The sequence below is a fragment of the Pelodiscus sinensis genome, chromosome 24, assembly GCF_049634645.1.
Source record: "Pelodiscus sinensis isolate JC-2024 chromosome 24, ASM4963464v1, whole genome shotgun sequence".
Classification (NCBI taxonomy): Eukaryota; Metazoa; Chordata; order Testudines; family Trionychidae; genus Pelodiscus; species Pelodiscus sinensis.
Window position 1 is genome coordinate 18,574,089 of NC_134734.1, and position 27,671 is coordinate 18,601,759.

Sequence of the window (27,671 nt, forward strand, 5' to 3'; positions counted from 1 at the left end):
TGTGAGGCATCTGCGATACAAGATTCTAGCCCAGCCTCCGGCGTTAGGGCATTTTTCTGTGCAGCAGATTCACAAGATCTGGAGTCCCAAGAACACCCCCACAAAAATGGCTTTCCAGCAGCGAGGCCTGGGAGCTGCTCCTGCAAGGGAGAAAGAACAGAGGGTCAGGGGGATGGGACTTGCCAGCTGGAATCCATGCTCACGCTCTGAATTCCCGCATTGCTGCCTACCAGAGCAGTGCACAGGAATGAAAAGCAGGCCTGCGGCCACTGTGTTTATCATTCTGCCCAGAGACCTGGTTCTCCTGTCAGTTACGCAGCAGTAAGTCGGGGGCAGACACGCTGATGCCAGTAGAGCTAGTATAAAGCCGGTCAGTGACCAGTCACGCCCGACTGATACTCACTTGAGCTTTGGCAGATGCTCTGCAGGTCGGGAGAGATGCTCTTCTGGTCTGCAGGGTTGCTGGCCGTGCAGGTGAAGTTAGAGGCCAGGGGGTTGAGCGGCAGGGACAGCTGGAGGCTCCTGCCATCAGGGCTGAGCTGGTACCGCTCCTGATCGCCCAGGTCTCGCATTGGGCTCCCTCTCCTCCAGGAGATGTTAACCCCTACCCTGCCCGGCACCTGGCACTCCAGGGTGACGTTGCACTTGGCTGCCGTGCTGGAGAGCGAGTGGCTCCTTATCTCCGGCTCCGGCACAGGCTCTGCAATGCAAAGAAACAAATGAGAATGAAAGACTCTGGGGGGTGGATTCCGATTGGCACAGGGGACGTCTGCGCCGGGGGGAAACCAACCACCTGGCGGGGAGTCTCAGAGCCCGGCTCAGCCAAATGGGCCCAGCTATGGTGCTCAAAGGAGCAGTGGAGATGTTCCTGTGTGGGCTCAAGTTCCGGCCCCAAGACCTGCTCCTGCGGCCGGACGACACCGTCTGGGCTCCAGCCCCAGTAGGAACATCCACGCTGCTATTTTGAGCTAAGTGACCAGGCTCCAAGTCTAGATGCTGCCTGGCAGTGGGCCCACTTTACACCTCTTGAAGGCCCCTTTTCACGGCCAGAATGGGCTGAAGGGTCAATGATATAAATGAGTGTCGCCCCAGAGGACTGCTGCAAGCGATGGGCCAGTGCAAGACAGGCTGAAGCTATGAATGGTTTGCAGAGGGCTGGGCAGGGCTGGGTGAATGGGAGATGTGACCAGGGTTGCCTGTAAGCTGGGTGCTTGTGCAGCCACTCAGAAGGGATTCCAATGCTGCCCACCTGATTAGCAACCTCCACAACTTAGTTTGTATGTCTATGGTTGGTGCACATCTGCATAGGCTTTGGTGCACATAACAAAATTTATTCTACATGTGAATGGGGGGGAAAAAATTGAGGGAACATTGGAAGCTATTCCTGGAAATGACTGAGATGATAGAATCATAGAACCATAGAGCTGGAAGAGACCTCAGAAGGTCATCAAGTCCAGCCCCCTGCCCTAGGCAGGACCAATTCCAACTAAATCAACCCAGCCAGGGCTTTGTCAAGCTGAGACTTAAACACCTCTAGGGATGGAGATTCCACCACCTCCCTAGGGAACCCGTTCCAGTGCTTCATCACCCTCCTAGTGAAATAGTTTTTCCTAATATCCAACCTGGCCTTCTCCCACCACAACTTGAGACCATGGCTCCTTGTTCTGCCATCCGCCGCTACTGAGAATGGCCTTTCTCCAGCCTCTTTGGAGCCTCCCTTCAGGAAGTTGAAGGCTGCTCTCAAATCCCCCCTCACTCTTCGCTTCTGCATACTAAACAGACCCATCCTTCCTCAGCCTCTCCTCGTGGGTCACATGCTCCAGACCCCTAATCATTTTTGTTGTCCTCCGCTGGACCCTCTCCAATGTGTCCACATCCTTTTTGTAGTGGGGGGCCCAGAACTGGACACAATACTCCAGATGTGGCCTCACAAGAGCTGAATAAAGGGGAGTAATCACGTCTCTGGATCTGCTGGCAACGCCCCTCCTAATGCACCCTAATATGCCATTAGCCTTCTTGGCTACAAGGGCACACTGATGACTCATATCCAGCTTCTGATCCACTGTAACCCCGAGGTCCTTTTCTGCAGAACTACTGCTTAGCTGGTTGGTCCCCAGCCTTTAACAATGCCTGGGATTCTTCCGTCCCAAGTGCAGGACTGTGCACTTGTCCTTGTTGAACCTCATCTGATTTCTTGGGGCCCAATCCTCCAATTTGTCTAAGTCACTCTGGACCCTATCTCTACTCTCGAGTGTATCTACCTCTCCCCCTAGTTTAGTGTCATCTGCAAACCTGATGAGGGTGCAATCCTCATCCAGGTCATTAATAAAGATATTGCACAAAACTGGTCCTAGAACCGAACCTTGGGGCACTCCGCCAGAAATCGACCGCCATCCTGACATCGAGCCGTTGATCACAACCCGCTAGGCCCGACATTCTAGCCAGTTTTCTATCCACCTTACCATCCATTTATCCAATCCACATTCCCTTAACTTGCTGGCAAGAATATTGTGGGAGACCAAATCAAGGTATATCACATCCACTGACTTCCCCATGTCTACAGAGCCAGTTACCTCATCATAGAAGCTAATCAGATTGGTCAGGCACGACTTGCCCTTTGTGAATCCATGCTGACTATTCTTGATCACTTTCCCCTCTTCCAAGTGCCTCAAAATGGATTCCTTAAGGAGCCCTTCCATGATTTTTCCAGGGACCGAGGTAAGACTGACTGGCCTGTAGTTCCCTGGATCATCCTTCTTCCCTTTTTGGAAGATGGGCACTACATTTGCCTTTTTCCAATCATTTGGGATCGCTCCCAATCTCCACGGCTTTTCAAAACTAATGGCCAAAGGCTCCTCAATGACATTTGCCAACTCCCTCAGTACCCTCGGATGCATTAAGTCCAGACCCATGGGTTTGTGTACGTTTAGCTTTTCTAAATAGTTCCTAACCTGTTCTTTACCCACCGAGGCCTATCCATCTTCATCCCATCTTGCATCACTTAGCACATTAGTCTGGGAGCTGACCTTGTCCGTGAATACAGAGGCAAAGAAAGCATTGAGTACTTCAGCTTTCCCCACATCATCTGTCACCAGGTTACCTCCTTCATCCAGTAGGGGCCCCACACCCTCTCTGATCACCTTCTTCTTGCTAACATGCCTGTAGAAACCTTTCTTGTTATCCTTCACATCCTTTGCTAGTCGCAATTCCAATTGCACTTTAGCCTTCCTGATAACTCCCCGGCATTCTCGAGCTATACATTTATAGCTCTCCATGGTCATTTGTCCAAGTTTCCACTTTTTGTAAGCTCCCTTTTTGTTCTTATATTCACCAAGGATTTCCCCTGTAAGCCAATCCGGTCTCCTACCATGTTTGCCTCTCTTGCTACGAATCAGGATGGTTTCTTTCTGTGCCTTCAATAAGGTTTCTTTAAAATACTGCCAGCTCTCCTGGACTCCTTTCCCCTTCATGTTAGCATCCCAGGGATTCTACCCATCAGGTCTCTGAGGGAGTCAAAATCTGCCCTTCTGAACTCCAGGGAGTGTATTTTACTACTCTCTTTTCTTCCTTTGGTCAGGATCCCGAAATCTACCATCTCATGATCACTGCTTCCGAAGTTGTCACACACCTCTACTTCCCCTATTAGTTCCTCCCTGTTTGTGAGCAGAAGGTCAAGCTGCGCATGGCCCCTGGTCGGATCCTCTAGCACTTGTACCAAGAAGTTATCCCCAACATTCTCCAAAAACTTCCTGGATTGCCTGTGTACTGCCGTATTGGTCTCCCCAGGACACCTCACGGGAACTGGATCCAAATCCCCTGGTGAGCTCCATCCTCCAGCAAACACAGCAGGGAGTTTGTGAGACAGCTGCCCGGAGGCGTTTTGCTGCAGCTGCTTCCCAAGCAATGATTACTGCTAACCTCACTGGCCTAACCCAGTGTCTGCAACAGAGGGGGGCTATGCACAGCAGAGCTAGGCACCAGCTATGCAGAGACCAGGGCCATCACCCTACAGAGCTCTGACTCTAGCTCTGGATCTAGCAGGCCCTGTGCACAGGAAAAGGGGGTCACAGGAAATTAGCGCCCACAGCCCCAGCCTGGCCCTGGCACCACACCATGCAGGCTAGATTTCCTGCAGGAACTCCGAAGGGCGGCAGTTATGCAGATCTGAGGGCTGGGTTACAACTTTCCTCCTGCACCGCCTCCCCCTCTGCCTTGTGCAGGCGGGGCCGTCTGAAACCCAAAGGACCTGATTCCTCCATATGACACTTTAGTGTGTGAGACACAAGCTCTTACCCACAGGGCCCTGTGCCCTGGACACTGGGCTGTAGGGAAACACATTAACAGCCCGGGAAGACGATTTCACTTAAAACTTAAGTTAAATATGATTTTTAACAGGCACTTACCATAGACCGTCAGGAGAAAGGCCTGATCCTCCACAATGGAGACTGTTGTCTTAATCCGAGCCTCATAAACGCCGCTGTCGTCTAGCTGCAGAGCCTTGATCCTCAGCGAGGTCGCGTTGTGCATTTCTAGCCGCTGCTGAAACTGATCTTTGGGATTGGGCCGCTCAAATCCCGCACTGGTGAACTCAGCCAGCTGAATCGTATCACCCGTCCCAGCACCAAAGCTCCATTCGACTGTCCTTACCTTTCTCCCAGGGAATGGAACCACAGACAGCAAGACTGATCCACCTAGAATCCCATTCACGTGGCGGCGGGGAGTCGGTGCTTGGGCTAATCCAGGATCTGAGAAACAGAGCCCAAGGGACCGAAGTTGTGGGGGGCAGGATTTGGCACTGACTTCCTCACTCGCTGCAGCACAAGCCAAGAGAACAAACCAATGGGTGCTCAGCCCGATCCCCAGCTGCAGGGTCTAGTTTTGGCCTCGGAGCTGACACGAGGGACTTTGACCCTTGGTGCTTCTAGCACAGCTATCAACGGGGCATCTTGGCGGGTACCTCACAATCATTCATGTGAGGCAGGGCTGTTGTGTCCACTGTGCAGGTGGGGAAACCGGGGCACAGAGCAACTGAGTGCCTCACCCACAGTCACACAGGGAGCGTGTGGCAGAGCCGGGAATTGCACCCTGGATTCCCAAGTCCTAAGCTAGTGCTGTAACCACTAGGAAACCCTCCCTCTCTGCTGCTTTTTCCACCTCCCCTCGGGAACACAAAGCCCGACATCTCCATTTCTGTTCCTCCCAGTTCTGGGGACAAAACAGCCTCCAGATCACTCTCCCACCCATCTCAGGGAACAGAAACATCTCACCCTCCTGCAACCCAGTGCCAAGTGGGGGACTCGGCCTAGCAGTCGAATGTGGAAGGGAACCAGCTCTCAGAGTAAGGAGGGAGCCCAACACGCATTGGCCAGGCGCTGCTTGTGGTTACGCTGCTGTAAATCCAGAGTCACTTCACTGAGCTCAGCAGAGCAATCCTGCATTTGCACCAATGTCAGTCTGTGGTTTCCAAGGTTCCCTATGGCACGAGGCTGCCACGTCTCACAGCCGTAACGGCCCCATCACTTACCTGGGGATCGGAAAGCCAGGGCCAGGAGGGCGAGCAGAGGGAGCTGAGAGTGGCCCATGCCCTCGCAACGGGGGAGATTCACTTCCTCGGAGCTTTGCTTCCTGTTCCTGTTGCTGGAGACGCCAATCACATCCACGCAGCAGCCACTTCTGACCACGAGCTACAGGGCTTCCTTCCTCGCTCTCTGCCACAGGCCATCTCTCCTCCCTCCTGCTGAAGCACTTTACAAGCAGCAGCAACGGGAGCCCAATGGCTGCCTGAGAACAGAGGGGCCATTTTGCAGAGGGGGAAAACTGAGGCACGTTGAGCCTGGCTGATTCTGGCTCCTGACCAGGCACAGTAGTGGAAAGGGGAGTGTGAGGAGTCTCCCATCCCTTCCATCACTCATTCTGGCCTCTGGCGATGCCCCGCCCCTGGCCTGAGACCAAGGACAGCTGCCAGAGGTGGGGGAAGGGAGGGATAGGTGGGAGCTCCCTGCCCTATGCTCCAGACTCCAAGGGGGGTTAGCCGTGTTGTCGTTCTCACTCTCTACTCTGGGGAATCCCCAGAATTCAGAGCCCTCTCCAGAATTCCCACTGGCTCACATGGGCCAGACTGGAGAGCTACTTTCTGGAAGTGACACGTTACCCAGACACAAGCCCTGGACTCCATGTAGGGTGACGGGGTGGAATTCTGTGGCCTGTGCTACGCTGCAGCTCAGCCTTGGGTCACTCCTGGCCTCAGATCTAACCCCGTACAGCCCTGACTGGCGCCTGGCAGAGCCCAGCACAAAACTGCCCCCCACTTCTTGGTTTCCCAGCACGTGCCTTAATCACACAACCAGATAGGCACCTACCGGCAGGGACAAGGAACAAGGTCCCGGCTCAGAAATCCATGAGTCAGCAGGACCTCGCAGTGTCTTTGCCTGTATCATCTCCCGGACAGCATGCCTGCCATAGGGAAGTCGTTTCCCCAGCCATGGGGCAGCCTAAGACAAGGGGGGAAGCAGTTTTTCCAGGATACTCCTCGGGACTGTGGAACTCAGGCTGCCATAGTCTCCCTGCCAGCCCTGGGGTGGTGTGGTGTGGTGTGAGGGAGCTGACAAGGTTACAGCACAGACTGGCAAAAATGTCAGAAGGAGGACGGTCAGAGAGAAAACCAAGTGTCTCACGCGGAGACACTTGTCTCCCGAGTCCTAGGGGAACATCCAAGTAGCCATACCGGGTCAGACCAAAGGTCCATCTAGTCCAATGTCCTGTCTGCCGACAGTGGCCAATGCCACATGCCCCAGAGGGAGTGAACAGGGAACCATCAGGTGATCTATCCTGTCACCCACGCCCAGCCTCTGACAAACAGAGGCTAGGGACACCATTCCTACCCATCTTGACTAACAGTCATTGATGGACATAACCTCCATGAATTTATCTAGCTCTTTTTTGAACCCTGTTAAAGTCCTGGTCTTCACCACATCCTCTGGCAAGGAGTTCCACAGGTTGACTGTGCTCTGCGTGAAGAAAAACTACCTTTGTTTGTTTTAAATGTGCTACTTATTAATTTAATTGAAGACTTCTAATTCTTCTGTTATGGGAACAAGTAAATAACTTTTCCTTATTCACTTTCTCCACACCAGGCATGATTTTATAGATCTCTATCATATCCCCCCTTAGTATTCTCTTTTCTAAGATGAAAAGTCCCAATTTTTAAAATCTCTCTTCATATGGCACTTTTTCCATACCCCTAATACTTTTGTGGACCTTTTCTGAACCTTTTCCAATGCTAAGGTATCCTTTTTAACATGAGATGACCACATCTGCACGCAGTATTCTAGATGTGGGCATACCATGGATTTATACAGAGGCAATGAGATACTCCCCGCCTTATTCTCTATCCCTTTTTTAACGGTTACTAACATTCGGTTTGCTTTTTTGACTGCTGCGGCACATTGAGTGGATGTTTTCAGGGAACTCTCCACAGTGACTCCAAGATCTCTCTGGAGGGGTTAACAGCTATTTTAGTCCTCGTCATTTATTATGTGTAGCTGGGATTATTTTTCCAATGTGCATTACTTTGCACTTATCAATATTAAAATGTATTTGCCATTTTGTTGCCCCGGCACCTAGTTTTGTGACATCAGTGGCTCCATTAAGAGCGACCTGGAGGCAAGGAATGGAGTTGAGGGCTTGAAAATGCAGTGCTTCAGTGATGAGTGCTTTAGGCCTGGGATGACAGCTTGCTGTGCATGGGGACGGACAGGTGCAGGTCCCCAGGCAGGCAGCAATTCTTTGTTAGCCAAGCCAGCCCCTGCTCCCATTTAGCGGTACATTGCAATCATGCTCGTGTGACAGCTCTGGGCACTTGGTGAGCAAACAGGCCGGCCCAGGCCAAGGTCACAACCGCATCCCCCTGACAACAGCAGCGCCTCTCGTCGCCGCGAGCCGGGGCGTTGCTCAGACACGCAGTGACTGGCCTGCAGGGCCCCATCAGCCCGATTCCCAGAGACGGTCGCCAAGGCTCCTTCACAGCCCTCTGGCAGCAAGACAGGGCCTTGACGAGAGCGTCAGTTTCTGTGACGTGACAATTTCAAGGGGACACAGCATCCACGGGGCTCGAGCCCAGAATCCCTGCGTCACTCAGAAGCCTAATGAGGCAAGGCCCTATATGGTCCCCTGTGTGCCAGGCTTCTGGAGATAGATATATACATCTCTCTCTCTCTCTCTCTCTCTCTCTCTCTCTCTCTCACTCTCACACACACACACACACACACACACACACACGACAGCCAACTAGAGAGAAAGAGAGAGGAATTGAGGTTCATTTGCAAATCTGACACTGTCTCTCCAGGCTTGAACAAAGACCTGAGCTGGATGGGCCATTATAAAAGCAGCTTTCTTTACATTTAACATCCAACTGACATCCAAAGCTAAGTATGGGAACTCATTAGCACCGGCATAACCACTGTGGAGGCAGGAAAAGGGAATAAGGGAATTTGTGTGCAGCCATCTTGGTCTTAACAAGAGAGCAAGAGTCAGGCTAAGTCTGTGGCCTGACAACGCGAGATCTGTAATTAGACGTTGCCTTTGCCTCTCGCCACCTTGCGGAGATAAGGATAGAATGCTGACTCTGGCAGGGACCTTGAGATAAGGAGCATCTGGGTGGAACTAAAATAACTGTTAGCCATTGGTGTTTGTAATGGGAAGGAGACTAATTGTTATTGTTATTATATTTAATAGACCGTATATAAACTGCTTCATAATTGCTTGTATTCGAAGATCTGCCTCGGGGGGGGGGGGGGGCTTCCCCCTCCCGTCCAAACCAGTTTTTCTCTTGCTGCAGCTCGTAATAAAACTGCCTCTGGCTACTTGTTGCTTACAAATGCAGAGTGAGGACAATATTTTCTTCCATAATCTGGTGCTGTGACTCGGATGGCAATGCCCGACTGAAGACAGCGACAGCGGCTACAGGCCGTCCCCCTTCACTCCCAGGGCGCCAAACGAGAGGGTCAAGACCTTTTGAAATCTCTACTGGGGTGTGGAGGGGGACTGCCTGTAGGGTCGTCTGCCTCGCTGGGCTCACGCCATTCGAACTTCTTCCACTATTTGGTGCCATGACTCAGACGGGCGGGCGCTGAGAGACGCAAACCTTCTGGGCCTGAGTCCTCCATCATCCGAGAGTTAACTCTGCCACCTAGCGGCACTGTGGTGGGATGTTTTGGTCAGGAGAAGTTTCTGCAGGACACAGTCAAGATTAAAGATGTAACATCCCGTCTCGCTTATGCAGCAACCTTTGGCCATCTCTTCCACAACTCTTACTAGCCGAGATCTGTCACTGAGCCACCCAAAAACCGGATCTTTACCAGCCTCAAGTAGATTTCAACCTGTAACTTTAGTCTTCAAGTCTGTAACTTTAAAAACAAGTAGTCCTGTGGGACCTTGGAGAGTAACACAAATATATGGAGTATCATGAGCTTTCGTGGGCAAAACGCACCTCTTCAGATGAGCTGGAGAGGGGGAAATAAGGGAATCCAGAATTAATGACAGAAAAAAAATGTGGGGGAGAGAAAAAAAAGTTCCTATCAATTATAGTGCGAGTGTCAATGAGTGGACTGGAAGTGTCCCATCTGTTTTTTCCCACTCCAGCTCATCTGAAGAAGTGGGTTTTGCCCACAAAAGCTCATGATACTCCATATATTTTTGTTAGTCTCCAAGGTGGCGCAGGACTACCCGTTGTTTTTACCAATACAGTCCAGCTAACCATTGCATTACTATATTCTAAAACACACTTACATTAAAGTACCTTTATAAACAAATGATTATCAACAATAAAAAAATAGCCCTTCAATTTTAGAAGCATCTTTTCCAACCTCCCGTCCGCCAGCACCCTCACTAAGGGATAGGTCGATGAGGAACCAGCTGGGACGTTTCAACCACTGAGCTTTGATATTAACTATCTTTATTACTCACGGCTTTATGATGTCATCACGCCCTGTGATGGATTGGAGGAGTGAGGGCTTGTATTCGGTGACTAATGGGTTAAACTCAGGTAGTTAGGGGTGCTGGCAGAAAGCCAGCAGACCCCCTGGAAAAAGATGTTGAAATTTCAATGGGAAGATAGACCTGGCTACTGTTTTCTTTGGGTGAGTTTTTAAAGCGAGGTGCTGGGGGAAACAAGATATATCAAACCAGGCAGAACTACCATGCCTACAAGGAATACCGGGCATGGAAATGGACTGGACCTTGAAGTACCGATCGTGAGTAGACAGGAAAAATGTCTATTTTGTCGCGATCAGGTTATTTACTTTGTTTTGCTGTTTGGTTAAACTTCTCTGTGCTAAGGCAGCTTTCCTCCTCCCCCTTCGCTGTATCTGAGATGCACCAGAGATACCTTCTTTCCTCTGTGTTTTAATCTGTTCTTTTCTCAGTCGCTCTGTAACACCTAGCAACCAAGTCTGCTTTCTCCAGTATATCTTCTTTGGTTTTATTAATAAAATCACCTTTGTTAAGGCAATGATTTGATTCTTGTGTCCTGGAAGGTCACAGGAGGGCTGTGTGTGATTGCCAAAGTCTGAGAAGTCACCTATCAGAGACTGCAGTTTGTTTTCTCTTTTTTCTTCAAGCTCTCTGTGGTAAAAGAGCTTGGGGTACCCCTCTGGAAGTTCAAGTGCTCCTTCCTAGGTCTAAGGAGGAGGGTTTTTTAGATGGTGGCAGCCTATCTCCCAAAGCCAGGGAATCTGTAACCTTGGAGAGTTTTTTAAGCAGAAACCTATAGAGCAGGGGTCTCCAACCTTTTTAACCACAAAATCACTTTTTCAATTTAAGTGCAACATAAGATCTACCACGAAACCCAGATACCCTTGTGCGGCTTCTAGTGGCCACGGTTTTCCATTACTGATCAATGGGAGCTGCAGGAGTGGTGTCTGCAGGCAAGGACGGCATGTGGAGATCCTCTGCTTTGCCTTTCATCAGGGGCTGTAGGGATGTGCCAGCCAAATCCAGGAGAAACAATTACCATGGGAATAATGACTCCAGCTGCGACAGGTTGGGCAGTTTAGAACTCACTCCCCAAAGAATTAAATGTAAGTGCAAGAGAAATGAAAAGGATGAAATGCACAGACCAGTCACAAACCAAAACTAACCCGGTCTGCCAGCAGTAACAAAAGTAACAACCACCCCCCATGTACGTGTTGGGTCGGGAGACGGAGGGAAGGACAGCGTGTGTTTGGGAGAATGACAGACACACACAGTGTGTGAGTGTGAGAGAGATTTGCATTGCCAGGCTCCCTCCATTTCCTTCTCTCTGTGTGGAGACAGGGTACAGAAGTGGGAGGAGGAGAGAAACCCTGATATTAACCCCATCCCCTTCTGCCTCCCACACCCTGCACAGCCAGCAGGAGTCTCCCGGGGGGCAGCTCCAAAGTAGAGGGCAGGTGCAGCATGGCAGTGGGTGGAGGGCAACTGAAGTGCCAGCGCTTGAGAGCTTCCTGGACAAACCAGTCAGGATCACCTGAGAGAGGCTCCAAGATCTACCGGTAGATCCCGATTGATTGGTTGGTGACCACTGCTATAGAGGCAAGGTATTTAAGGTCTCTTGTGGGCCCCACCTCCTGCACTTGGAGTGCCAGTGGGGAACGGCCTTGATACCCCCCCAAGGCGGCAGAAGAGCCAAGACATGGACTTTGTGTTTGAGCTTTGTGGGCTTGTGAGTTTCACAAACCATTTGCCGCGTTCTTCTGAAGCTCTCATGCTGAAGCACATGACTCAGAAGCAAGTAAGTACAGAGGCAGCCGCAAGCATCCTTGTGATGCATTCGGCTACGGTAGGGGCTGAAAGAATGATCATTTGCATCCAGCAGAGGACTTCAAAGCTCTTGATGGTTGTTAATTAACAACCTTCACATAAGCCTGGAGGGAAAGGAAACATCGCCCTTCTGCGTGTACGGACCTGACTTGCTTTACGTCACACTGCTAGCCAGGGCCAGAGCTATGAATGGAACCCAGGAGGTCTGGCTTCCATCCCCCCTCTCTAACCAATAGAGCAAGGGTGGGCAAATATTTTCACAGGGGGGCCACCCCAAGAATTTGGTAAACGGTCACGGGCTGCACTTTTGTACTACAGTAATTGTGGGGGTGCAGGATCTGGGACAGAGTTTGGGTACAGGAGGAAGCTCCAGGCAGGGGACTGGGATGCAGGATAGGGTTCAGGATCTGGGAGAGGGTTTGGGTGCAGGAGGGGGTTCTACCCAGGGGCAGGGATGAAGAGTGGTGCAAACTCTGAGAGGTGGTTTGGGTGCAGGAGTAGGTTGTGACCGGGCCAGAGGTGAAGGAGGGTGCAGGGTCTGGGAGAAGGGGGTTGGGTACAGGGGGGGATTCTACCTAGGGGCAGAGTTGAAGGGGGGGTACAAGGTCTGGGAGGGGTTTGGGGTGCAGGACGAGGTTATGTCCTGGGGCAGAAGTGAAGGGGATGCCGGAACTGGGAAGGGGGTTGGGTACAGGAGGGGGTTCTACCCTGAGGTAGAGATGAATGGGGGTGCAAGGTCGGGGAGGGGGATTGGGTGCAGGAGGGTGTTCTTCTGGGAAGCAGGTTGGGGTGCAGAATCTGGGAGGAAGTCTGGTTACAGCTGTGCCTTGCCTACATCTGCAAGCACCACCCCTGCAGCTCCTATTGGTGGGTTTCTACCCAATGGGAGCTATAAGGCTGATGCTGGAGGCGCGAGCAGCATATGGAGAACTGCCAAAGGGTATGCACGAAAAGACAAGCTTGCCCCGGCAGCTGGCCACTCTGAGCGGCATGTGGGAACATGGAAGGCAGGAGGCAACCTGCTTGCACACCCTGCTGGGCCACAGGAGTTCAGTAGCCTGGAGAGGTCACAGTGGGCAAGATCCATATGTTTGGCCAAACAGATTGGACCCACAGGCCGTATTTTACCCATCCCTGCAACAGAGCATAGAGACCCCAATACAACCATGGGAAGACAAGAAGAGAATGAATCCTGAAGTTGTCTGGGGTTAAGCTGGAGACCCAGCTAGGGAGGGAACTGGATACACAGTGGCCTGTCTCTACCCATCAAGAGACACCACCTAACTTATCAATAACCCTTTGTCCAGCTTTGCTTCCTTCCACTGTGGCTGGCCCTCTAGACCAGGCAAACTGTGTCCTATCCCAGGGCACCATAGCCGGGGGATCTCCACGGCACTCAGACTTCCCCTCACTGGTACTGCGCAGAGGTTAGGGTGAAGAGTCACCATGCAGACATTAGAGACACAGTGTAGGGATCAGAGTCCAGGAGAGGGGATTCCCCAGAGGGAGGGATCACAAAAGGTAATCCTTACGTGATCCCTCCCCTGTCACCCACCTCCAGAGAAACAGAGATTAGGGACACCATTCCTACTCATCCTAGCTAATAGCCATCGATGGACATAACCTCCATTCATCTAACTAGCTCTTTTTTGAACCCTGTTAAAGTTCTAGTCTTCACAACATCCTCTGGCAAGGAGTTCCACAGGTTGACTGTGCACTGAGCGAAGAAAAGATTCCCTTTGTTTGTTTTAAACCTGCTGTCTATTAATTTCATTTGGTGATCCCTAGTGCTTTTAGTGTGGGAATAAGTAAATAACTTTTCCTTATTCACTCTCTCCATATCTGTCATGATTTTATAGACCTCTATCATATCCCCCCTTAGTCTCCTCTTTTCTAAGCTGAAAAGTCCAAGTCTTTTTAATCTCTCTTCATATGGGACCCGTTCCCAACCCCTTATCATTTTTGTTGTCCTTTTCTGAACCTTTTCCAATGCCAATATATATTTTTGGAGATGAGGCGACCACGTCTGTATGCAGTATTCAAGATGTGGGCATACTATGGTTTTATATAGAGTTAATAAGACATTCTCTGTCTTATTCTCCATCCCTTTTTTAATGACTCCTAACATTCTATTTTCTTTTTTGACTACCCCTGCACACTGAGTGGATGTTTTCAGAAAACTATCCACAATGACTCCAAGATCTTTCTTTTGAGTAGTTGTAGCTAAATTAGTCCCCATCTTACTGTATTTTATAGTTGGGATTATTTTTTCCAATGTGCATTACTTTCCATTTATCAACATTAAAATTCATTTGCAATTTTGATGCCCAATCACTTAGTTTGGTGAGATCTTTTTTAAGTTCTTCACAGTCTGCTTTGGTCTTAACTAACTTGAGCAGTTTGGTATCATCTGCAAAGTTAGCCATCTCACTGTTACCACTTTCTCTAGATCATTTATAAATAATTTGAATAGGATGGGTCCCAGGAAAGATCCTTGTGGGACTCCACTACTTACCTCTCTCCACTCAGAAAACTGACCATTTATTCCTACCCTTTGTTTCCTGTCTTTTAACCAGTCATCAATCCACAAAAAGACTTTCCCTCTTATCCCATGACAACTTATTTTACTTAAGAGCCTTTGGTGAGGGACCTTGTCAAAGGCTTTCAGGAAATCCAAGTATACTATATCCACTGGATCCCCCTTGTTCACATGTTTGTTGACCCCCTCAAAAAACTCTAGCAGATTAGTAAGGCATGATTTCCCTTTACTGAAACCATGTTGACTTTCCCCCAACAAATTATATTCATCCATGTATCTGACAATTTTATTCTTCACTATAGTTTCAACTAATTTGCCCGGTATTGACATTAGACTTACTGGTCTGTAATTGCCAGGATCACCTCCAGAGCCCTTTTTAAATATTGGTGTCACATGAGCTATCTTCCAGTCATTAGGTATGGAAGCTGATTTAAAGGATAGGATACAAACCACATCTCCTTCGACATCTGCAGTGTGGTTTTGCTCTGACTTTAAGAGCTCCAGCAGTGCAGCTGTTCTGCGGCTTTGTTTCCAAGGTGTCGTCAGACAATCACAGCAATCTGGAGTGCCAGTAACACAGCAACAACAATCACCTCTAAGCCACAGGGACCAAGAGCCACTTCTGTGACTGGGGGAAGGAGAGTGAGTGAGGGAAATACATATCTGAGGCAGGTCTGTGATATTCTGGACTTAGAAGAAAGCGAAGCCAGAGTAGCAATAAAAATACAAAGCTATAATCCTATCCTTTGTTTAGCAGAGCAGGGATATATACCTGGACTTTAATCAAGCATTTGATATGGTCTCATGTGACCTTTTTATCAATAAACTAGGGAAATACACTCTAGATGGGGCTACTATAAGGTGGGTGCATAACTGGCTGGACAACTGTTCCCAGAGAGTAGTTATCAATGGTTCACCTTCATGCTGAAAGGGCATAAAAAGTGGGGTTCTGCAGGGATCAGTTTTGGGACTGGTTCTTGTTCAATATCTTCAATTTAGATCAACAATTTAGATATTGGCATAGAGAGGACACTTATTAAGTTTGCAGGCAATACCAAGCTGGGAGGGGTTGCAAGTGCTTTGGAGTGTAGGGTCATAATTCAAAATAATTTGGACAAACAGGAGAAATGGTCTGTGGCAAATAGGATGAAATTCAAGAAGGACAAATACAAAGTATTCCACTGAGGAAGGACCAATCAGTTTCACACATACAGAATAGGAAGCGACTGTCTAGGAAGGAGCACTGCTGAAAGGGATCTAGGGCTAATAGTGGACCACAAGGTAAATGAGAGTCAACAGTGTGACACTGTTGCAAAAAAAGCAAACATGATACTGGGAGGCATTAACAGGAATGTTGAAAGCAAGACACGAGAAGTCATTCTTCCGATGTAGTCTGTGCTGATTAGGCCTCAGTTGGAATAGTGTGTCCAGTTCTGGGCACCACATTTCAGGAAAGATGTGGAGAAACTGGAAAAATCCAGAAAAGAGCAACATAAATGATTAAAGAACATGACCTATGAGGGAAAACTGAAAGAGCTGGGTTTATTTACTTTGAAAAAGAGAAGCCAAGAGGGGACATGATAGCGGTTTTCAAGTATCCAAAAGAGTGTTACAAGGAAGAAGAAGAAAAATTATTCTCCTTAATCTCTGAGGATAGGACAAGAAGCAATGGGCTTAAATTGCAGCAAGGAAGGTTTAGGTTGGACATTAGGAAAATCTTCCTACCTGTCAGGGTGGTTAAGCACTAGAATAAATTGTCTAGGGAGGCTATGGAACCTCCATCAGTGGAGATATTGAAGATCAGGATAGACAGACGTCTATCAGGGATGGTCTAGATGGTGCTGGGTCCTGCTGTGAATGCAGGGGACTGGACTTGATAACCTGTCAACATCCCTTCCAGTTCTAGTGTTCTATGATTCTATGTGCTACATGAGAATTGGTCTAAAACATGCCTGGAGATACAGATATTTATTTGAAATCAAATAAATGATTGCCAAAAAAAATCACCTATCCAAAGCTCTGGGGATTAGAACCTCAAGTGATGTAGATCAACACTGCTCTATTGACATAAATGAGACACCACTGATTTGCACACAAAGAGGATCAAGTCCAATAATATGCCTTTGTCATGAGTTAAATACACAACCATGTGACTCTATGGAGCCATCGGCTCAAACCCAGGAAGTAATTAACCAGTGGTGTTCAATTCTATACCCATTCTTCTCCTGCGTCCATCTCTTGTGGCATCTGGGTGCCTCCCAGTGATACACTATATTGGGTCGAACCTCTCTCCTGTGGGCTTCCTCCTTTGTGTGTGATGGATGCCAAGACAATCAACACCCCCTTCTTGCTGCAAACATCAGCCCTGCTATGCCTCCAGCTTCCCAAAACTTGACAACCATGTTTCCAATGGTGGCCACTGATTTCTGGATGCCTTGGTTTTTGGGAGGCCAGTTGGAGCTGTCTCACTGCTGAGTTTTTTCAATCCCAGCTTTCTCTCTCCATTATCAGTGCCCAGCTGGAATTTTACATGGCACACAGAGACACCTACTGGCTGAATCTTATAACTGCAAAACCAAGATGAGTTCTTCCAAAAAATCTTCACATTTCAAAAGCACATGAAAAAAGTGATCTGCTTCTTCGAAAGAGAGCATCCACACTCATTCAACACTCTCTCACATGTAAACTGTGATTACCATGGATGGAGTGGCCACCAGGGCAGCTGTGCTTTTTCCTGGAGGACTCTTCTTTTGAAAAAACTCCTTCTTCTGCGGCCACACCCACCTTTTTCCGAAAGAGTTCTTTTGGAAAAGGCATTCTTCCTCACAGAATGTGATTTACCAATGTCAGGTTTCAATTTTCTTTCGAAAGAACGCACTAGCAGTGTGGACGTAAGTGAAGTTTTTTCGGAAAAACGGCTGTTAGTCTAGAGGGACTAGCAGATTTATTAGGGCATAAGCTTTTGTACATAAAACCCACTTTATCAGATGAATTGGAGCGGAGTTTACATAGCCCTGGGCAGATATATAAGGACAACAAAAGAAAGAGGGTATTTGTATAAATAAGGCTAATCAAGTACAACATATATAGACAACAAAAAGGGGTACTTATTCAGCCTTATTTATACATGTACCCTCTTTCTTTTGTTGTCCTTATAAATCTACCCATACCTCTGTACATTCCGCTCCAATTCATCTGTTGAAGTGGATTTTACCCCAGTGGTGGGGAATCTAAGGCCTGGGGCCCAGATGTGACCCCCAGCTTGCCTGGATCTAGTCCCTGGGGCTCAGGGCTCCACCCCCCCCCACATTAGGGGAACCCGCAATGGTGCTCCTTTATGCTGGGGAGAGCCCCGAGCCTCAAGGGAAAAGCTAGTAGCCTGGGCACCCCAAGGCTCTGGTGTGAGAGGGGAACGTGGAGAATGTCTTTCACCTTCTCAGTCAGGGGCCACGTCAGTTAGGCTACGTCTAGACTACATGGCTCCGTTGATGAAGCCATGTAAAATAGTTTATTCGGCATAGTCAAAGAAGTGGGGATTTAAATAATCCCCACTTCATTAAAATAAAAATGGCCACCGCGCTGTGCCAACGATCAGCTGATTCGGAACAGCGCGGCAGCCATTTTTATTTTAATGATGCGGGGATTATTTAAATCCCCGCTTCTTTGACTATGCCGAATAAACTATTTTACATGGCTCCATCGACGGAGCCATGTAGTCTAGATGTAGCCTTAGTGAGGACTTTTTTTTTTTTTGCTTAGCTTCTCACTTGTGCGCAGACCCCAACTCATCTTTCTGTGGGTCAGTGGCCCCTGATCCAAAAAAGGTTCCTCATCCCTGGTGTGCCCTAATAAATCTGTTAGTCTTTAAGGTGCCACAGGACTCCCCCTTGTTTTTGCAGGTACAGACTAATACGGCGACCCCTCTGAGACCTATCACTACAAGGACACCCATCACATCACTGAGCCCAGGTCTACACTACTGGAGAAAGTTGACCTAAGATACGCAACTCCAGCTACGAGAATGGAGCTACGAATAGCTTCAACGTACCTTAAGTCGAATTTCTGCTGCATCCCCATTGTGGGAGGACGACTGGAGAAACTCTCCCATTGACTTCCCTCACTCCTTACAACCCGGCGGAGAAAGTGGGTCAAGGGGCGCACCATCAGCAGTCGATTTAGTGGGTCCTTACTAGACCTGCTAAATCAAATCCCAGGAGATCAATCTCTGGGTAAGTATAGACCTGCCCTGAGTAGTCACAGGAGAATGCAACTAATCCCAGGGGCACCATCCTTGTCCAAGGAACTCCAATGGCCCCTTTGAACCCTCGTGGGATAAACTCTTGGCCCATGTTAAAATGAATCCATTATTAATGGCAGGGTTCCAATATCAGCCACATACCCGCTCGTCCTTTGCAACTTCTCTCTGGTGTGTTGGATCCAGGGTTCCTTCCCCTCTGCACCCCCGACTCCCTGTGAAGACATAACTGGCTCGCTCACCGCTTGCTCACGCTCACCTATGGACGAGAGAAGCAAAGAGAAGAGGGTGAGCAGGCCAAGCCCACAGCAGGACAGCCCATGCCTAGAGCCCCCGGCAGCCTCGAGAGCAGCAGAACAATGAGAAATGTGATGGGGGAACAGGAGGTTTTGGAGGCTTCTTCACTTGCTCAGTGGGGAAAATGACTAAGGAAGGAACTAAGTGGTATCTGAGCAGCCCTTGAGCTGCTAGAGTTTGTGTTTTGTTTAGTAATTCTGTAACCTCAACCATTTTTAACGATTACATGGTTACTAAAATAATCCCCGGGGGGCAGGGCCAACAGCCAGTGCGCTCCCAGCTCCCAACCCCACTCCCAGGGAGCCCCCTGTCATGCCATACTGCTGGCTCTGATACAGAGGCAGCAACGTGGGACAGCAGCAGCCCCTGTCCGTGGGGGACCTGAACTCCCATGGACAGAGGTTGATCCGGCATCCCACGGAGCAACCTCTGTCCGCAGTGAGCCTGGGTCCACCACAGACAGAGGCTGCTTTGTGGCAGCCTCCTCTGTCACGCACCCCTCCAACGCTGCTGCCTCTGCTACAGAGGCAGCAACGTGGGAGGAGACAGATGGCTGCACAGAGCCTGTGCTCATGAGGAGCCAGCTTTTAAGCCAGCTCCCCACCCCTTGCTGCTTCTGTGAGAGGCAGCAATTGGGGGGGTGGGGCAGGCATCTGCACAGAATCAGCACACCCAGAGAGACGGCTTAAAAGCCAGCTCCCCACAGGCACCAGTTCCCACTCCCCCCCACCTTGCTGCTTCTGATACAGAGGCAGCAGAGGGAGGACTGTTGCATGTAGATTAACGGATAAGTCTAAGCTTATTGGCTAATTGTTTCAATGTCTATTCACTAACATCCCTAATGGTAAGAAAACGTATTAAAGAACATGGAGCCAGTACACATCCACCGTAGATTAACGGATGTGATGGCCAGACAGCTCATTAGATCATTTAATCTGGCCTTTTGCATAACATGGGTGTGAGAGGGCACCTGCCCTACACTGGCCCTTTAAGGGCAAACCTCAGCCCTGAGCAAGGGCTGAGAGTAAAGCCCCAGTGGAGGCAGGTCTGGCTAATGAGGGCCCAGCTGGGGGCTATATAATGAAGGACTCCTGGGCTATGTCTACACTCGCAACTTCTTGCACAAGAAATATGCAAATGAGGCTAAGCGTGGAATACTGCCAAGCCTCATTTGCATACCTAATGAGCCACCATTTTGCAGAGGAGGCTCTTGCGCCAGAAGGAGCTGTCTACACTGCTCCTTCTTCCGCAAGAAAAACCCTCTTGCACAGTGCCGCGACGTCGATTATTTTCAGGAATAACGGAATCACTCCCTTTGGCTGCAAACCGTGAACCGCAGCCTAGGGGAGCCGTGAGGCTCTGTGGCCGTGGAGCCGGTAAGAAAACAAACCGGAGCAACTCGGTAGCAGCTGTCTCAGAGCTCGCAAGGCACGTGTCCCGGGGCAGACTGCAGGGGTCCACTGAGTGGGTGTTCGATTTGTGAGAGCCCAGGGCAGAGAAGCAAAGCCCTGCCTTATGGAATTGCAAGATTGGGACCTGAGTCCTCCACCCAGACCTGCAGGGGAAGCCCAGCAACTTCCTTTTGCAGTGAAACCTACAGCCCCGGGCAATCTGCCTCTCTGGGGGAGGTTAAACAGACCTTAGCAGCCAGCATGTATTCCCTGGGAAGACATTTCTGCCCCACATTCAAGTCAGCTCATTACATTGTTATCAATCAACAAAGGGGAGCAGGTGGAGGGGCAGGGGATTGGGGGAAGGAGGGGTTGGGGTGCCAGAGGCAGACTCTGGCCAGGAAGTGCTTATCTAGGTGGCTCCTAGCCAGCAGGTACTGCAAGCAGCTCCCTGCCTTCCATGCTCCCGCATGCTGCTCAGAGCATCCGTCTACAGGGGCCATGTGCTTCTCTGAGGGTACTTCACACCCTGCCTGCACCGCGAACATAGCCCAGGCAGCTCCTGTTGGCCGGTTTGTGTAAAAGCCTGAAAACTAAAAAGTATTTTCCCGATTTCCCAACGCTGCTCTGTGACTCCACCTGGATACCTGACTATTAACAGGACCGAGTGAGCCTCAAAGAAACTGCATCGTTATTGTCATCCACCAGAGGGAAGTGTGTCCCCAGGAAACACGCTGTCTGGTCCGTACCAAGCAGTCTGGCTTCCTTCATCACAGAAATGTATCGAAGTGACAGGCCAGGGCCGTTTGTCACCTGCTAGTGACAGAAAGTGAGTCGCTTTGCAAAGATTTACCACTCGAGCTCAGGCAACCGCAGCACCAACGGGAGTCTGGAGCCCTGCCTGCAGTCTTGAATGATGCCGCCAAAAGCCAAACGTTGCTCACGGGGCAAAAGTCACCAACCACCACAAAGGTGCATACACCAGTGAAGTCCCATTTCTTGTGCTGGCCCTGTGCCTGGGGGGAAATTCCACCCAGAATGCACCTGGGCACTTGTACAATGCTGCCTACCGAGCAGTTGTTCCTTCCTGATCCCTCCAGGGGAGACTGCTTCCTGCCCTGAAGCATGAGGATGAACCTCTTCTCTGTTATCTGAGTACAGGGATGAGGATTCCAGCTGTATCCCGTCCACTGACTTCAGCCACTGCTGAACCATCCTGTGTGGTACTAAGGGCTAGCCTTGAATCAGATGGCTGCAGACATCAGCGTGCTGCAGGACCAGTCCCTAAGGTGGGGCAAGCAAAATACGGCCCTCAGCACAGCGGGAGCCTTGAGCAGGCTCCATGGCTTCCCTGCCCCTGCATACAGCTCAGAGCTCTGAGCCTGGGAGGAGGTTGGGAGAAGGAGGCTTTGCATGCTGCCCCTGCCCACAGCACAATCTCGCAACTCCCATTGGCTGAAAACCGGCCAACAGGAGCTGCCTGGGCTATGTTCATGGTGCAGGCAGGGTGTGAAGTACCCTCAGAGAAGCACATGGCCCCTGTAGACGGATGCTCTGAGCAGCGTGTGGGGACATGGAAGGCAGGGAGCTGCCTGAAGTACCTGCTGGCTAGGAGCCACCTAGATAAGCACTTCCTGGCCAGAGTCTGTCTTTGGCACCCCAATTCCTCCTTCCCCCAATCCCCTGCCCCTCCACCTGCTCCCCTTCCCCAAATAACCCAAACCTTCTGCATCCCCATCCCGTCAGACTTTATCCCTTCTCAGACTCTGCACTCCAACCCCCTGCTGAAGGTCGCAACCGAAATCCCTGCACCCACCACAGGTCGCCAACCCCCTACTTCACTCAAACTCCCTCCCAGACCCCACACTTCCTCCTGCACCCAATCCTCTACCCCAGGCTCCCTTCTGCACCCAACCTCCATCGCAGACTCCACCCCCCCTCCATTAACATCATGGAAGAGTGCGGCCCTCGACCATTTACCAAGTTTTGGCGCGTCTACCCCTAAAAAATTACTGTCCACCCCTGCCACTAATGAAACCCAAAAGCATCTGAGCTGCACTACTTACAGTGACCTGGGGGTGGCACCGTGCTCATTTAAAATGATTCATTTAAAATCTTAATATTTATTAAAATGGACCAGGGCTGAGAATTGCCACATTGGATCAGACCCATGCCCCACTTTGAGCCAGATGCTCCCGATGAAGGTGCACAACCTCTCCCCCCCCCCCAGTATCTAGCTATGGGAGCTGTATGGCCCCCAATGCCAGGCATCTGAGCACTGCTCAGTCTAATACATAACCACCCAGTTGCCCCTTGGTGGCAGGGCATTGCTATTACCTTCACTGTACAGATGGGAAACTGAGCCCGAGGGTGGCTAAGTGACTTTCCAAGGTCATACTGGAAGGCAGAGTAGGGACTCTCAAAGTCCATGCTTGCACCCTAACCACGAGAGCAGGGGTTCTCAAAGGTTTAGGCCTGCGACCCAACCCACTCAATGCAGACCTTTCCGCAGACCACCAGCCAAGATGACAAAATGGTTGCAGGAGAGGATGAGGGTGTGGGGTCTGGCCAGGAGATAAGGTGATCAGGTATTGGCAGGAGGGAGGGTGCTGGAGCGGGCTGGGGGTGCGGAGTATGAGCATGACAGGGAAGGAGGATGCTTACCTAGCTCCCCGCCTCCCACTGCTCCCATTGGCCATGATTTTGGCCAATGGGAGCATCAGGGAGAGTCTCCAGGTGAGTGGTTTCCTGCACTGCCATTCCCCCAGTTGGTGGGAGACTGTCAGTGTGTGGCACTGCTTCTTGCCCCCGCGAGCCAGATCCAGCCTGGAAGGCTTATCCCTGGGAAGTCAGAGCTGGCACTCCAACCTGGTGGGAGGCAGGGAGGGGAGGGGGCTGGAAAGACAGTGCAGGCAAGTGAGCTCCAAGCCCACAGGACCACGAGGGATCCACGGACCACACTTTGAGAACCACTGCCCTAGGCTGTCCCTTCTCAGTAGGCAGCTAACAGCAGAAATGTGACTCAGCTAAAGTCACAAGACCAGGAACAGAACCTAGCTCTGTCAGTCACATACCCTACCCCAGGGGTGAGGAACCTTTTTTGGGCCGGGGGCCGTTGACTCACATTAAAATCAGTCGGGGGCTGAACACAAATGCGAAGCAAACCAACCAACCCACCCTCACCGAGGCAGCCCCGACTGAGAAGGCACTCCCCACATTCCCCTCCCCACATTCTCCTCATATACCAGGGGACTCAATCTAGTGGATTTTGTGTGCTTCAGCCCCCCGGGGGATGGCAGCAGAGCTGGAGCACCATCATGGACTCCCCCATGCTGGGGAGAGAGCCCTGAGCCTCAGGACCCAGATTCAGGCAAGCCAGGGCCACACCTCATCCCTGGGCCCTAGGTTCTCCACCCCTGCCCTACCCTCTAGACCACACTGTCTAATAGGACTGAACTAGATTCACTGGGATTTGAACCCAGAACTTCCTGCACGTGACACAAACGCAGTAACCCCTACAGCATAGACGCAGCTGGAGCTAGGCCACAGTGACAATTCCATATGCGCGTCTGCATCTGAAGCTGGTTTAATGAGGCTCACTTATCATTGGGATTGCTCTTTAATCGCCTAAGCCCTGAGACCCTCAGAGAAAGGCCATGGGAGCTTGGTAAATCAGATCATTACAGTACATCCAGCCTGACCGGAGCCCATATTTCTCACATGGTTGGCAGAAAGCAGAGAGGAATCAATACTCACTGATGTGGCACCGGCCCCTGCTTTGCTGTGAGCAGTGCGCTCCATTCACCCTCCCAAGGCACTCACTGTAATTCCTGCGGGTTGGTAGTTTGTCGTTTCAGGGAGTTCCGGCCTCATTTAGTCGCCCTTCAACAAGGCAGCAGCAAAAGCTCAACATGGACAGGACACAGGTGGTGCTGGCGGGATGAGGGAAGGATCATAAGTGCAGTGCAAGCAGCGGTGGATATAGGGCAGGGCGAGTGGGGCGGCTGCCCCGGGCCCTGCACTTCCCAAGGCCCTGCGCATGCGCCTTGGCACCACGGCGCATGCGCTGTGTCAAAGGGGGGGCCCCGCGAAATTTTGCTGTCCGGGGCCCCGCGGCGCTGCCCTGGGCCCCACAGCACTCTCATCCACCCCTGAGTGCAAGGTTTCTGGTTGTAATCTGCCCCACCTGCTGGTTTGGTGAGGGCTTCCCTCGGGATTCCGAAATCTAGAATCCAGGGTGGCATCCAGCGTTGGTGAGTTTCCTTTGGATCCAGGCCTCATCAGAGTGGACCACTGCATAGGCTACCTTTGGAGACCATGTACAAAGCTACAGAAGGTGCAGGACAGCTGCCCTGGCTTCCTCTTTGCCTCAGAGGGTGTGGCTTTTGGCTGCAAGGCATAACACAATGGGCATGACGTTCCTTCCCTCTGGCCTTCCCACATCCTGGCTCACTCCCCACCTGTTCCTACACCCAGGGTAAAGATATGCACAAGCTTCAGTGTTCCCAGGGCCCTAATCCCACCGGACCTCGCTTACCCATCTGTCCAAAGGGAAAGAATAACCCTGCTTCTCTGCATCACCATCTTGGGGATGAATCCATTAGTAGGGATGTTAAAATTAGATTAATCAACTAATCGACTAGTCGATAGAATTTCCATTGACTATTTGATTAGTTGATGAGGGCGCTTCCACTTTGAAAATGTAGCAAGAGCCCACCTGGCTGTTGCTACATTTCAAAGGTGGAAGTGCCACACGGAGTTCCGCCTTTGAAATGCACAAGAGCCCCAGCAGGCACTCTTGTACGTTTCAAAGGTGAAACAGCACCGCTGCGCCTCTGCCCTTTCCCATGGGGCTGGAGCTGGGGGGAACCAACTGCCTTTTTCTGATAGTGGAGAAGCGACTGATAGACTAGCGTGTCGACTATCCAATAAGCTTTTGCTTATCGGATAGCCGACTAGTCGATTAGTCACTTACATCCCTATCTATTAGCATTTGAGGGGCTCAAATCCTGCAACAACGGGGGCCAAGGGACCACACTGGGCCAGATCCCCACCTTGCATGGTCATTTATACCAGGAGCACGGAACCGACAGCCTGTGAGCTGAATTTGGTCCCGGTTTAATTTAATCTGGCCCTTGGCTAGTCTCTACACTGCAGGCTGGAAGCCCTGAGTTTCAATGCCCCACTGCGGGACGGGAGCACAGCGCATGCCAAGTTAAGTGTGAGTACGTGATTTATTTATTTATTTGCTTCCCACCTTGAGAGCAGGTGAGCAGTGAGGGGTGGGTTGCCTTTTGTGTGGCCCCCGATTGAGTTTTCTGTGGGTCAGTGGCCCCTGACCAAAAAAAGGTTCCCTACCCCGACTTACACCACTGCAAGATAGATGTAAAACCCTTCTCAGATTAGGTGGCTTTCTGCAGGCACTTTGCACAGCTGTGCACAATCACATAAGGTGCAAAGCAATGGAAAGTCAGGCCCTGGTGCACAGGCTCCCAAATATTAGACACTTCACATTACTTTTTCAGGTAATGCTACAATTTCCTGTTTTTCAAGGGGATGAAAATTCTCCATAGGGAGCTTAATTCATTACTGTTTGTAAGATGCTTTGAGTTTCTCAGATTAAAGATACTACAGCACTGAAGTACAAAGAGCTGTTACTGTGCATCATTCTGGCAAAGACAAAAAATGCTTTTTTTTCTTCTCATAAGGGCATGTGTTGAGAAATAGGCCGTTCCTACCAGCATGCAACAGAATCAGCCTGCTGTGGAGAGAGAGAGAAAATGCATGCAGTAGAGAAAGGCAGTGTTTTATAATTTATCACCAACATATAGTGATCAAGATTCACTTTTATGAAATATTCCCTTCTGAGGCTGGGCTGACAAAAACAATACTTAGCACTTTACAAGAAGCATCTTCCTTAGGAGGGTCCCAGAGCACTTTACAAAACCTAATTAAATCCTCTCATCCCTCCACTCCCATCACCACTGCAGAAAGAAAAAGAGACTAGATTGGGTAACCTGGATGGATTTCACAAGAGCAGCCTGTGGAATCAGCCAATTACAGAGATTTCTAGAAGGGCAATGTCTTCTAGATGGCTTTACAGCATCATGCTTAATCCTGTGAGGCATTGCGTGAATTTAGCTCCCAATGGACACTGAAAGGGATCTGTGCTTGGTAGGTTCTCAGCACCTCAGGAGCAAGTTTTCCAAAGGTCTGCTGAACAGCACCTGTACAATTAGCAAAAGCACTGGGTGAATGCACCAAATGTCAAATTTGCACACCAGGGCTCACAGAACACGAGGAGAAAAATGAACATGCCCAACTCAGAGGACCTCACAAGCCAGTGCAGAGCTGCCACAAGGACTTCCCACCAACTGTGCTCCCAACCCTCAGTGTCTGGAAAATCCGGGTTGTGGCTCCTGTGGTCCCAGCAGGGACTATAGGAAGTAGAGCAGTCCTAAGGCTGTTCTAACTTAGTCAGGAGACTAGGCACTCACCTGCTACGCCCCTGAACACAGAAGAATTGAAACCGCTTGCAATTTTATCATGTCTTGTCTCACCATATTTCATGCTTTTCTTGGAGCCTGAGATCCAGGGGTCAAATGAGAATCTCGGCTTTTATTTAGGTGTTTTTTTTTACCAATCCCCCCCCCCAAAAAAAAACCCTTGACTACATGACCGAAAGGCCCCACGGCCAGCAGGCAAATCAAAATATCTCAGCATTCATTAGGACTGCAACCTCCTGATATTTAAGCCCTGCTCCTGACTGGGGTGGGTTTCCCTTAAGTTTGGACACGGGGGGGGGGAGGGGGGGTTGACACCCATGGTGAAAGCTCCTAAATACCCTTAACTCTGCCCCTGGCTGGGGTGGGTTTCCCTTAAGTTTGGACACGGGGGGGGGCGAGGGGGGGTGACACCCATGGTGAAAGCTCCTAAATACCCTTAACTCTGCCCCTGGCTGGGGCCTGCCTGTGACACAAACGCGAGGGGGGCAGGGAGAGACCCCGCCCCGGGTACAAGGGGGGGGATATGGTGGGGAAGAGTCCAAAGCCCCCCCCCCCCGCAGGAAGTGAGGCCCTGGGAGGGGGGGGGGGGGCAGGCGCGAGGCCGCAAGGCCTTGTGGGGCCGGAGGGGGCGGGGTCAAGGGGCCGAGCCGGGTGCGCGCGCTGCGGGCCGGGCCTAAGACCCTACGCGAGGGACGCGCCCGCCGAGGCCCCTGCCGATGACGTCACGGGCTCGGGAGGGAGGGGCTGAGTCCAAGGCCAGGAGAAGGCGAGGCCTAGCCGTGGCCCCGCCCCTCCCCGAGGCTGATCTCGCGAGAACTCTGGGAGTGGGGGGGGCGGAGGAACTCTAAATCTCGCGGGGAGCCCTGGACCACTGGCCAGTGGGGGAG

General features: G+C 50.7%; 1 protein-coding gene across 1 annotated transcript; it reads right to left on the reverse strand.

The window, feature by feature from the left end:
• Positions 1 to 27,447, reverse strand: LOC102463800 (SLAM family member 6-like). The gene is made up of 9 exons (XM_075907057.1): positions 26,776 to 27,447; positions 24,465 to 24,667; positions 24,101 to 24,210; positions 18,735 to 18,849; positions 6,360 to 6,491; positions 5,525 to 5,781; positions 4,404 to 4,745; positions 404 to 700; positions 1 to 140 (listed from the first exon to the last, which is right to left on the reverse strand). Exons 6-9 carry the CDS (start codon positions 5,580 to 5,582, stop codon positions 70 to 72), a joined length of 768 nt encoding a protein of 255 aa, XP_075763172.1. The 5' UTR covers positions 5,583 to 5,781; positions 6,360 to 6,491; positions 18,735 to 18,849; positions 24,101 to 24,210; positions 24,465 to 24,667; positions 26,776 to 27,447; the 3' UTR covers positions 1 to 69.
• Between the last annotated feature and the right edge of the window lie 224 nt (positions 27,448 to 27,671).